General features: G+C 38.8%; 1 protein-coding gene across 2 annotated transcripts in view; it reads right to left on the reverse strand.

The window, feature by feature from the left end:
* pde3b (phosphodiesterase 3B) overlaps positions 1–13,905 on the reverse strand; it is a 64,416-nt gene that overhangs the window by 19,826 nt on the left and 30,685 nt on the right. For both annotated transcript variants that reach the window (XM_034680073.1, XM_034680072.1), the window contains exons 2-3: positions 3,351–3,401; positions 81–329 (exon numbers count right to left, since the gene is read on the reverse strand). In XM_034680073.1, the coding sequence (XP_034535964.1) occupies positions 81–329; positions 3,351–3,401 (300 nt within the window). The remainder of the gene's footprint in view (positions 1–80; positions 330–3,350; positions 3,402–13,905) is intronic.

Below are 13,905 nucleotides of genomic sequence, written 5' to 3' on the forward strand. Positions count from 1 at the left end.
TACTCACAATTTCTAACTAAACTGACCCATCATGCATCTCTTTGTGAGAGTATTAATGAGGCTGTAATGCTTGTACCCACCTTTATGGTTTTCCTCTCTCCCCTCTCTATAGAGTCCTCCACCTCGTCGCAGGGGTAGAAACCCGGGAAGGGGGTGAAGGGGTTGACTCTGGGGCGGCACGAGCCTGAAAACGTCCCCATGAGGCTGGAGACGCTGCGCAGAACGGAGGTGGTGTGCGGCTGCAGAGACGAGTCCATCAGCAGGTCTGACACCAGGTTCCTGGCCTCGTTTATTACAGACAGATCCACGCCGTTGCCTGTCAGAGCACCCTGTCATACATACACACACATCATCCAGATTAGACATCACAGCAACAGAGGAAGCAGAGTGAGAGAATTTTAACGTTGGTCATCGCAGGGTAAACTGAGGTCTGGATGTCCAAGGCCTTATTTCAACCAGCTCTCAATGGTCTATATTACGGTTAAGACATCAACATGTCACATTTGTGTTTTGTAATTATATAAAGTTTACTGAAGGGGTGAAAGGAGGATGGGAATGATCACTAAGACGGCATATGATTCCATAAGTTATTTTCCAGTGGTAGTTGAAATCCTGTGCATGCGAAGATGTCACTTCAACATCTTTTATTTTTCATCCAAAACTCAAAGCACATTATGGGCTGTGTGATGATAGTAAGAAGGTTTGGAGATAACAGAAGTTAAAAGAAGCAGTTTTTGCACTCACTTTCAAAAACACAGTCATTCATCCGAGATCTGTATGACATGCAACTTGAAAATTGCTGTGACTTTGTGGTGAATCTTGTGACAGACACAGATTTCCCATTCACACCTGGTCTAAACATAGACCTTTACACATTGGCTATAAATAGTCTGTGAATAATCGTTCACTTTGACACCAGTTTTCAAAGTGTTTTCAGCAGATGTATCTTTTTAAACCAACAGAAAAGTGTTCACTGGACCGTCCTAATGTGCGTATTGAAGTCATGTCTTAACACACTGTTGTGTTAAGACGTGACTGATGCTGCAGTAAACTGTTATATACCAGTGCAGTAATTCACACAGTCTGGAGCATTAAGACAGAGCCTCTCTGTGATCTTACTTTATACCATTTTACAAACTATTAATGTTATGAGTTGTTATAATTTCCAACATGTTTGTCATGTTCTGTGCCTTTTAAACTTAATTACCTGCATATGCAAATAAAGTATTTTGTGAGAATAGTTTAAATCTCAAACATTTTTTGGAAGGCTAGCAAAATCACTTAATTTTGCATATTTACTTGCCACTGAGATGTTAACGCTGAAAATTCTTTTTTAAAAATTGTGATTTTCGCCTCAATTTTTACAAAAGGCTGTCGCAAAATCAAACATTTTAGGCCGCAACAATCAAAACAAGACATGAAATCCTGGAGGGACTGTGCAGTAAGGGCAAGAGACAGAGAGATAACTCACTGATTCAAACTCTGACACAACTCAGAAGGAGTAAGAAAAATAACCACTAGCTGTTTAATGCATGTAAAGATTCTCTTCTCATGCACTGCTTTCTTTCATGAATCTTGATTTCCCTTCACTGGTTTAACTGACATCAATTCATCCGAGGAGATCAGACATCAATTCATCCGAGGAGATCAGACTGACGACTTCTTTATCGTCTTTTAAAAACACATTTCTATAGATGTGCTTTTACAGGAGATGTCACCTGAGCGTGTTTCAATCAAGAGGTTTTTTATCATTTTATAATTTGATTTAATATTTTAATATTTCACATTTTTGATTGTTTCATCTTTTATCTTTTGTAGTTTTTATTCTTCGAACATTGTTTTATTTCCTTGTATTTGTCTTCCTCACATATCTCTTTTATTGTCTTCTAGTTTCTTTCTTATTTGTAAAGCACTTTGTAACCATGTTTTGAAAAGTGCTATATAAATAAAGAATATTATTATTATTTCATTTTTTTTATAACTTTATTTATAATTTGTTCTTATTTTTGAACAGGTAAGTACACGTCCAAACACATACATGTACATCCTCAACATCCCCCAAACCACCTGACACCCGATGGTTGTAAAACGAGACAGGAAAACGACAAAGTAAGTAAAAAAAAAACCATATATATATATAATAATAATGATAATAAAAATTATAATGATAATGATAATAATAATAATAATGAAAATAACAATAATAATAATAATAACAATAACAACAACAATAACAATACCAATAATAATAATAGTAATAAATAAATGAGAAATGTTTTTATTATTATTATTATTATTATTATTATTATTATTATTATTATTATTATTATTATTACTCTCTCCTAACTTACTTCCTCTCCCAACTCATCCCTCCCCTGTTGTCTCCATGTCCCTCCTCTCCTCTCTGGACTCTTACACAACAGATAAATAACAACAACTGCATCACAGTGTGAGAACAATGCACTTACAGCCCGTGGCAGAAGTGGGATTTTATGCTAACTTTAAGGTGAAATCTAAAAATTGAAATCACTAAATTAGGCGTGAAATCCAGTTTTCTAACTGTGTCGCTGCTTTAAATCTCTTCTCACTACATGCTTTAAAGCTCGTGTGAGGAGTTTCTGACTGGTTATGAAACAGATTTAAATCAACAGTGAAGACTTTTAGTGACGTACAGAAGGAAATAAGACTATCAGTAAAGACATGGACAGTTTGTGTATTGTCATTTTTTTTTATGTTTGTAACCACTGTGTGTCATTTGGATGTTAAAATTGAACAGCATGAGTTTCTTTTGTGTTAGAAATACGACTTAACATGCAGCGGAGGAGATCAGTGAAACAATAAGAGGTAGTTCCTCACAAGAGCTACAAAGCAAGCTTCTATCTCTGGATAAATTACCCCAATATATTCCTCTTCATTTATTGTATTTCAAAAAGTATGACATGAATACGGTGGGTGATTATTTATATTTTTATTGTTTTAAGGGCTGAAATCAGGAGGAACATGTTCTGGCCTTGACCCGCTCTGAGAGGCTCAAATCCAGATTTTTGGAGTGTGCGAGTTGAATTCTTTAATAGATTACAGAAATAATTCAAATAAGACAAAGAATGTAGGAGTGAGATAAAAAGTGGCATGATGACGCCGCCGCCAAGGTCATTGTATGCCAGCTTTTACACAATGTGTATTTTGCTTCATAAAAACTATCAGGGTAAGAGGACTGAATGTCCCAAAGGAGACTTGCACTCAGTTTCTCCTGCAGGACAATAGAGGCCACTATTTATTATCAGTGTGTTGCCTGGATGAACTGTGCATTTTTACCTTTAAATATGTGAGCTGAGAAATGCAGTACTGACCTGATACTGTGGTTTGTACCAGTGTTTCAGATCCCAGTCCCACAGGATCATCTGAAAAACAAAAGAGAGACACACAAAGTCAGTCAGGCTGTATGATTGTGTATATGTTTGTGTGTAACAGTGATGTATTTACACTGGAAGGGGGACAGTCTTTGACCTATGCTCCACTTTCTGCATACTGTCTTATGACTTTTCAGTGAGGGCACAGGCGGGTCAGCAACAGAGGGACAGAGCGGCTGCACGTCTATTCTGCCTGTTATCTAAACACACACACACGGTGCAGTGAGAATTTACATTAAAGCTTTCCTGCACCGCATGATGCACGGTCTACTACAGGTATGCTAATGCACACGGCCTCAGCCACAGCAGACATAAGGCCTTTCAGTGAGAGCGCATGAAGAAAAGCAAACCACTAAAACCACAGTGCTGCTTCTACAATGGAGCTATGAGATCTTATCAGGCTGCAACTACGTCAATCGGCAGCATTTCCACGCTATCTGTAGGTAACCAAACAGGAGCTGTCACACATTACAGCGCTCAGGCAAAGTTGTGAAGGTTGTGAAACACTAACTTGCTGAACCTGAAGTGACCAAATCCCTGGATCAATCAGAGAGAAATTAATAGGTTATAGAAAGCAGTCAACCAGGTTGGGTCACAATCTTGTAAAACTTTTGCACATTCCCTGATTTATCTAACATTTTACTTTTTAAGACATTTGCATTTTTTTCTTCTTTGTGCAGCTTCACACTTAAAATATGAAGCACACTTTTCCCAAATGCATGCAGCACAAAAAAGAAAGCACACTGAGTTTACTTCTACCGTCATGTTTTAAAGGAAATGCTGTTCACATATTAACAACACGCTGTTATGTTTTCTTTCAAAAGGCAAGAGTGTAATCTCTCACATGACCACAAGGGGGAGAGGAACAGAGGATTTAATTTGTGGAGAACCCTTTTCTTCAGCGTTACATGACAACAATAAAGATTTTAATGAATCTGTGTCATAACAGTTAGTATCATATTGAAAAATATCATCATATTCAAATCATATAAAAAATTTAACAATTTTTCAACTATTTGAACACACGAAACAATGCAAATAAATGCAATTAAATCAGAAAATATAAATTATTTTAGATAATTAAATTTGGTTTATTCCAGGAAATATTTTGCTTTAATTTAATTGCCTGAAATGTAAAATAGATCATCTTTTAGCTCTACTGCAGCAGATTTTAAAACATAAAAATAACCCACTTCTAATATCTTCAGACAGGTTTTTTTTATGATAAGATGAGGGATACATTAGAACACAAAAAAGTTCAAATAACTAGTAGATTACAGATTTTTATGCAGATTTACTTGTCCATGTCTCACTGATCTGTGATTCATACAGTCCATGAAAAGCTCTAACTGGGTTTTGTTAAATAGATCAGTGCCTCCATCCCATCTCCTCTAATCAGTAACTGATTCATTGATCAAAGTGGGATGTTGGGTGTTTGTCATCAGCATCTGTACAATGCTGCCAAACATTTAATATGGCAAATAAGCCCTGCCATGGCAACCCGACATAGAGGCCAGCAAACAATGCTCCATACACCATGGCAACGGGATGGCGGGAGAACGGCCGGAGGACAGAGTTGTTGGCCTTCTGCTTGTTTACGGAGACACACACACACTGACACACACACAGGGGCTGAAACAGAGAGATGGGTAAAGAAGAGGATGCCATTAAGGAGAAGGGGAGAGGAATAAGGACAGTGAGCTGCCGACGGGGATAAGAAAGGAACATAGACACAACATATGATGTGAGCTTGGCCTTCATTTAACTCAACTGAAGGATCGTGTTTTTATTGAACACATCGTTTTCTCCTGACCCTACACACCCAGTCACACACTGTTAAGTCCTCCATGTAGTGTAGTGTGTGTGTAATCAATACCACCACACATTTACAGTTAGAGCTGGGCGATATTGGAAATTATGTTATCATGATAAAATATTTCATATCAGTCGATATCGAGAATTATCAAGATAAATATCAAATCATTATTTCATTTAAATTAAATTCAGATTTTTGGTCCTGAGTGAAAGTTGAAGACGGTTTGTTAGCTTGTATCTGTGTTTAGTTTTCTGATGAGCTTCTTGAATCCATCATTTCTGTTGGTGCTAAGTAAGATATGTACGTTTTTATCTGTGTCAAACGTCTTTAAGCCCCGCCTATCTCTCACCCTGCGACATGATTGGCTGTTCAATGCCGTCCTCTTCTTCTGTCTAATGCTGGGTGGCAACCATAGACTGTATAAATAATGGAGATAGTATCCGTTACGTCACCCATCGGTTTCTGAAGCGCTGTTTTGAGGCCAATCATCGGCGTCAGCCATATTGCTGCTGTAGAGCGAGTGTGACGTAAAGAGGTGGGCTTTGAGCCTCCTAGCCATCAGCTACAGTATTCCCGCAGGCAGCTGTGCCATTGGTGTGTATGTGGTTTCCGGTACTCCCAGAGCCAGTCTCAAGTGGATCCTCAAGGAACTGCAGTTTTTAACACTTCCACATTGGACTCATATTTTTAGACCGGAGGTTAATTACAGGTTTAAATATATCAAACTTTTATTGAACATTTGTTATATTTATATTGAGAAAAATTATATCACGCTAATTATCGTTATGGAATTATCGCTCAGCCCTATTTAAAGTATGCATGGATGTCTCCTCCGTCTCTCACTTAGAGCACAAACAGGAAAGGCTAAATGGGCCTCACCACCACCACTACCACCAACAACAACATGTGCAGCGAGCAGCCACTTATTTACAGTGAGGGCCTTGTGCAAGTGATGAGATTTAAATCTTTCAATGAACAGGAGATATGTTCTGTAGTGATGTTATGAAAACACAGCATGAGGGCAGACACAGAGACGGAGACACACACACACACACACACACACACACACACACACACACACACACACACACACACACACACACACACACACACACGACACGCAGCTGCTGCTGACACTTCAGACACCTGCACACATGGAGACGCGTAAACACAGACGCACACACCACAAAGCACGTCACGTTATTTTGACCTGCGAGACGTGCTTTGTGCAGACTCTGGAGTGCAAGAAATATGCACCTGAACATTTCTTTATCATCATAATACACCTCGACTTACACACATACATCCTAAATCACTGCACTGGATGTGTGAGAAACAATTCTACATGAAACTATCTGCAGATTAGAAACAGACATTTAAACCATGTGATAACTGAATGTTACAAGATGATCTACACGAGAGTATATTAGTAGATTGTTCTACCATTCAAATGCTGCTTAAATGTTAATTTATAGAATTACATACAAATAAAGCAATGACATTCATTCATCATGCTTGAAATGAAGATAAACATTTCATGCATGACTTAGATTATACTTCATCCCAGGACTTCTTCCCCCTTTCTTCCTTTATGTAAGGCAAACTGTGATAATATTTAAGACTTTCAGTTATGCAATAAATAAATAAAATAACCATCTAAAATGACAAATGTCAATATTTTAATTTGGTGTGGACATCTTTGCGACAGCTAATACCACAACTATTTACATAATGGGACATACCTGCAACAAGGTCAGACTGTCTATCTGCTTAATAATGACTCTATTCCTCATAATCTCTTCATCTTCTTTAAGGCGAGGTTTTTAAACAAACAGAAAGGTCTTGTTAGACTTGGACAATATCCAGTGTCTTCCACTCTGTGTTGCAGTGTGTGCACACCCACATGTGCATGGGTACGGTTATTTATGGTGCAAGTATTTCCAAAAGAGTAGGACTGCACTGTGTTTATGCACATCTGCATGTATGTAATGTTTTAAACAAGCAGAGAGGATCTTAAAGAGAATACTAAACAAATGTAGAGGTAAAATACTGCAACCAGCAGAAACACTTTTTCATATACAGTTATTTAACATGAGACAAGTCGTAAATATTCCCTGACAGGAGTCAATAAACCTGTGCGAGCTATTAGGCTGCCGGTTTGTTACACCTGTGTGTCATATTAGCTGGGCTCTGTGCTGTGAGAGGTGCTAGAACTGATAAAAACACGCTAATAAGAAAGTGGGGGACAGAGAAAAGGTATCAATGGCAGGCGGACGAGGGAAAATTGTATGGAGAGAAGCAGGGCAGTGCTGACGTCAGTGTGCAGCGACACACACCGCGTCAGCAGCTCTCTGCACATGCACACGCCAGTAATGAGGGCTGGGCTCCGGCTGTCAAGACACGCACGGCAAGAAGAGATGATACAGAGAGAGAGGAAGAAAAGCACGGTCTCTTTCAAGCCCATTCAGAGGGAAAGAGCAAAACACATGAGAGGCCTGCAGAGAGTGCGTGTGTGTGTGTGTGTGTGTGTGTGTGTGTGTGTGTGTGTGTGTGTGTGTGTGTGTGTGTGTGTGTGTGTGTGTGTGTGTGTGTGTGTGCGTGTGTGTTATGTTGGAAAGATATAACTTCAAGTGCCAGACTGAGGCTGGGTTTGTAGCACAGTGCCAAAGCTCAGACAGGTTAGCTGATAGTAGCCCAGCGGCTAAAGACGGAGAAAGGAGCAGACTGGGATTAAAAAACTGTCTCTGAACTTTTGACCCAGAATGACTCACCGCGAGCATGTCGTTACAAAAACAACTGTAAAACATGTAGAAACTCAATAATAACATGATATAATATAAAGCACAACTCAGAATTAAACTGTGCTGGATACACAAGATTGTATTTTTATGGACAAATGTATTTTGTTTTAAATATTCAAATTAAACAATGTCAGAGTCAGATTGTGTTACAAATTTTAACATTAAAATACTGAAATAATCAAACAATTGTTCTCAATGTTTTTAAACATTGCATATTTCACATCTGATATGTGTTGATTAAGAGAAATATATTTGAAACAAGTCTGAAACATGTCTTTTCTATTTCTATCTCTCTTTCCAACCCCTACTGGGTCTCAGCAGATGTGTGTCTGGTCCTGCTTGAGGTTTCTGCCTGTTAAAGGAAGTTTGTCCTTGCCACTGTAACTTGCTAGTGGATTAAGATGAGATCAGACTGAGTCCGGACTGTAACTTGAGACTAGATCTTAACCTAAATCAAGTTACACTGCCACCACCTGTCACTCAACTCAACCACGCCCCAAGTTATGCAAATATACCCAGAACTATGAGCTCTATTATAATTACAATGGATGAGTTGTAAAAAAAAATGTCACCTCACAGGTCTCACTGCTGCCAAGAGGTTAGTTGTGATGAGGTGGAAACACCCGGATAAGCTGACGGTCAAGAACTAGCTCCTCAGCATGCAGCTGGTGGTTGCTCTCGGGTGGATTTTTATTCTATTTTATTTATTTTAAAAAAGTGTATGTGTGTGTGCATGTGAATGAATCTTCTAATTTAAGTTTGTGTGTATTTCTGTTTTGCCACTGTACCTACTTGCTACTGCGCATGTGATTACAATGTACACTATTTGTTGTTTCTCTAAAAGTTGTTTCTCTAAAATCCACACGAGTTTTTAATGATATAGAAATAGGCTATATAGACCAAAACTGTTTCTATACTGAGGCTTAATTAACCATGTTAATCTCTGCTGTAAAATAAGACATGTTAATATGGGTATGAACGGGGAGTCCGTGGCTTTTGCAGCCAACCTTAAGTGGACACCCAGGAAACTGGAGTTTTCCACTTCTGCAGTGGCTTCACTTTTTATCACTAGAGGTTGCCACTTGATTTTTACTTAAGAGTTCAAACTTAACAACATACAATTATTAGGGATGGGCAATGATTTTTGAATATTGCCCATGCGGAAGTGTTATAAACTACAATTCATCAAGAATCCGCTTGAGGCTGGCTTCAGAAACACCAGAAACTACATAGACACCAATTCAAAAAAGACAATCTTTGCAGCATTAATAAACATGTTTAAAGCCTGGTTCAAAAAACGTCTTGGCTCTACGTAGCTAATCTCTCTATTGTCACACACTGTATGGGGGGTACATTTTTTACTAACGCGACGGTTCAGAAGATATTAAGATTACAAGTTTTTGCCCAAATAAGGACATGACTGACTCCCAGATGGGAACACAGCTGTTGGCTAGGAGGCTCAAACCCTGCCTCTTTACGTCACACTCTGCCTGGTTGAGTTCAACAGAGAAACAGATAGGTGATGTCACTGATACTACATCCATTATTTATACAGTCTATGGTTGTAATACGGTATTCCCAGCAGACGGCGGCTATAGAGCGTCTCAAAGCTGTTTGCTAAATGCATTAGCATACAGAAGAAGAAGAATGATAAAGACATTAAATAGCAAAAGAAGAAGAAAACATTAGCGACAGTCGCAGTGATTTCCTCCGTTTCTGAATCTCACACTACTACACATTTATTTCCAGAGACTGAGCATGGCTGTAAAATGTAAACACACGCCACGCCGCGTCGCAGATGGACTGAGGTAAAGATCGAGACAGACACCGTCAGTGCCCGATACTAGCAGCACCTCGTCATGCTGCTGGTTAACGTGACTGCCACACAAACGGGCTGTTAATGGGACAGGTATGTGTGTTTGAGTGATTATCGAATAATATTTTGGCTTCAAATGCCCATCCCTAACAATTATGGGCGTCAAACCTTAACAGGTAACACCTACTGTGCACAAGTATAGGAGTATTTTTTTTTGCCCCTTTAAACACGATGCTTCCGAGAATAATGGACATAAAGTAATTATAACAGACTTCAGTGCACATTGAATGAGCTCATCCAAAAGCTCCATAGTCAGACTACACACTTAACTTTTGTCCAAGTCTTGCAGCTCTATGGACATACTGTTTTAACCAAGTCATTATGCTGACTTGACTGATCAAATCTATTTTTCTATGAACTATGTCACAAGATTTTTAGTGATTTGTTTCAAAGCAATCTGTCACAAACAATCTCTCTAAGTTGTGAGAAGACAGAAGTATGATTGAGCAGTTTGGAGAAGATGAAGTACTTCCCCTCTCTGTAACAAGTCTGACAATCTACCAAAGACTTGTTGAAATCTTCTGCATCTGTGTTGCTTGGCTCACCGGCAGCCCACAGGTCAACGGGCCCAACGAGAAAACTCCCGGTCCTCCAGATGGTTTATCCGCCAATGGCTGTCACCTGTGTTGTCAGGGCAACCTGGCAAGACCATGGAAAATTCTTTGACTAGGGAAAGGAGCTCGTGCAAAATGTCATCCCTCTCTTTCACACTCCTCTACCACTTCACTCGGCTGGTGTTGTTCAGTGTCTGCTCTGCGAAAGCCACCTTTTATCAGTGTCATTTCAAGTATTTTTAAGCACTTTTATGACAGCATCTGTTCTTTTTATACACCTTTTCCTCTCTGGAAGGATCCCAGGGGATTAAAACAAGGAATTAAAACAACTTTAAATATTCAAACCATCCAAAGAATGAACAATTCAAAAGTTAGGCTTGTGTCTTGCTGCTGGTTGGGAAAAAAAAAGTTTTGAAAACCTCATATCTCGATTTCCTTTATTATATTTATTAATTATCAACTTCCCTCCAAGTGTTCAAGTTCTTATCTCAATCTTTGGGAGTGGAGCCATAAAAACGACTCCCCAAATCATATCACACGTCCATTCCCTGCAACAAAGTACAGCTTTCCACTGTTGAAAACCTTATGAGTATTTATAGAAGCTACAGTGTGTTAAACGGAGCGACACCTTTGCTAATGAAGAGCATGGGACAGGCTTTGGAGTCAGTGTCATGACATTCTGCTCTCAGGGGCAGACCTTCTATACTGTAAGTGTTTGTTTGCATACAAAGAAGAGGATATTATGTGTTTTGGGGAGCTATTATCACAGATTTTTTAGTTAAAATTGCATAGTAAGGGAGAAAGAGCATTTAGATAACAAGGGAAGTGGAGAAATGTTGTTGTAGCGATGCACAGGATGGTGAAAAATGGCTGCAAGAGGGTATTAAATTGACGGTTTTTAAAGTGAAGCTAATCAACAAGTGTATAATTTAATAGCAGTGTTAAATTTGTGACTGTAGGACACATTTAAACAAAATAAGTTCACATTTGTTTCATTATTTTTACCCTGATAAGTGATTCCTGTGTGTCTTAAGTCATAAAGTCTCCCTCTTTCAGTTAAATAATGAACACAAGGACTGCTTTTACAAACATGAATGATTTACGACACCCTCCAACATCACTTTGTATGTGCTCTAATATTGACAATCACTCGATAGTCTAGTTCCTGCTTCCATTTCTGAATTGTTTCCTGTTAAAAGGAAGTCTTTCCTTGCCTCTGCTGTAAAGTGTTGCCACAGGCTCCCTCATGATGGATTCATGTTGGGTCTCTGTAAACAAAATAACAAAGACGGCCTTGATCTGCTCTTTTCATGACGGGTCATGGAATGACTCCGGGTTATGATTTGGTGCAACACAAATACAGACTATATATTGACTAAGTGATTGATGGTTTTATGCACCCTTCATCTGTGTCTGTCCTGAAGAGCACAACTTAAGATCATAGACTGTGTAAAACAATGGACAGAGCAGCTACCCAAGGGAAGCCATCATTTGTAGAGCTCCATTGAAACAGATGGAATATGCGTCAAACTATAAAAAATTAAGTATACATCTAATAAATGTTGGTAAAAGATGGTTTCTGTCACAGCAGTTTTTTCTTTTAATGCTGATCGATGAGAAAGTGTTCATTTCTCTAAGAAGTTTAGTTTTAGGTGATTGATTGACAGCTCTGTTGACGATAGGTTCCTGCAGCGTTCTTTATGAGATTCGCAGGATAGAGGAGGAACAATGAGCGATAACATAAGGAACACCAACAAAAGAGTCAGCGAGCCTCATTCACCTATGACTCCTAAGAAGAAATTATTTTTTAAAACCTTCTAAGAAGACTGACGTTCATCAAAGTTTACTTATTTGGGGTTTGCTCTTTGTTAAGAACAAATTCTATGAGCACTTTTACACACCCTTAAAAACGGGTATTTAATGACCAAACTGTCGCATGTTGACGCGTTTTACAGCTGCATATTTCAGAATAAATGTTCTGTCAAATAATAATTATTCTGTCAAAAGGTAGTGATATTTTTCTCTTCTGTTTCAATTTTTCAAACTTCCTGATTTCACTTCATCCGGGCTGTTTGAGTCTGTGATCCTTCTCTGATCACAGCTGTCCTTAAAGGTGTGATGTTATATAATGCATCCATTTTTAAATCATCTACTGACACTTCAATATAAATGTTATAGATATGTTTCACTTCCAGCAGCTCTACCTCCGTTTCAGATCTTCTTTACTTGGAGTCCAGTAGGCAATCGATTTAGAATTTAATATAACCACTATGTCTCCCTACTTCTCTTATCAGTCCTGTGTCTCTCACTGCAGTCTCATGTACTTATATGGGCGTTCCTCTATGCTAATTATAAAAAACGACACACCTCTAACTTACAAGGACATGGCATTCATCAATTTAAGAACACAGGTGTGATAATTCTGCTGTTTACGAACTGTTCATGAATTGGACTCAGACTTCTCTTGACTTAAGACCAAATTAAAGAAAAATCTTGTGTTTCGTGTGAAGTTAAATGTGTGTTTTGGCGAACGGAAAGGATGTGACGTTAGTCCTGTGGCTCCACCTGCCATATTGCTTCTCGTCTCCAACAGCGCAAAACATCAGCGCCCATTGAGGCAGTTTTTTGGTTCATTTCTTGCAATGAAAGGAAAGGATCTGTCAATACTTGTGTACAGTCAGTGCTTTAAGTTTGACCAGGAGTCAAATCAAGTGGAGTTACGCCTTTGTCATGTTCAGTTCCTGGACATCCACAGGATTGTACAGAAATCTGTTGGTCAGCTGTGTCAAGTGTAAATAACCACCGATGTAAAAAGACCCACTCTCAACCTTTTGATTAGCCAGCCTGTTACACTGTTGTCCACTACAAGCATCAAATGCCATGTGATACTTTGAGATAAGCTGATCTAAGTCAAAATAAGGCACAGTTTACGAGCCAGACAAATGCATCTGAACAAGTGAGCAGAACAGGTAAGGCATTAGGTTACATGACACCATGTTCCCATGTATTACAGGAAGCTAACAAGGTAGCAACAATGCATTTATTGTGAAAAGACCACTACCTGTCATGTAACAAATAATGCTGAAGCAAGCTTTGAATATGTGCATTGATGTGGCGTCATCCAGAGGAAGACACACCCGGCTTGAGGTCAATAGCCTGACCTTTATTACAATGCAAGAAACAATCCTTTCTATTCTCCATCTGTCTTCAGACAACCACTCAGTGTTCAAAGGGGATTTTGTCACATTAATTCCAGTCTAATTCACAAGTTTCATGCAAAGTTTGTATGAAACTCAGATTTTCTTACTCTGATGTGAGTGTACCATGCGTTCAAGACACCATCTGATTGAGAGTGCGTTACAATGAATATTTTATATGGGTTTCCTGGACTGCATACAAATAGATAGTAGTTTAAAGTACTTGGATAGTGAACAGAATTTACAGTTTT

Source organism: Notolabrus celidotus, chromosome 3 (genome assembly GCF_009762535.1).
Source record: "Notolabrus celidotus isolate fNotCel1 chromosome 3, fNotCel1.pri, whole genome shotgun sequence".
Taxonomy (NCBI): Eukaryota; Metazoa; Chordata; class Actinopteri; order Labriformes; family Labridae; genus Notolabrus; species Notolabrus celidotus.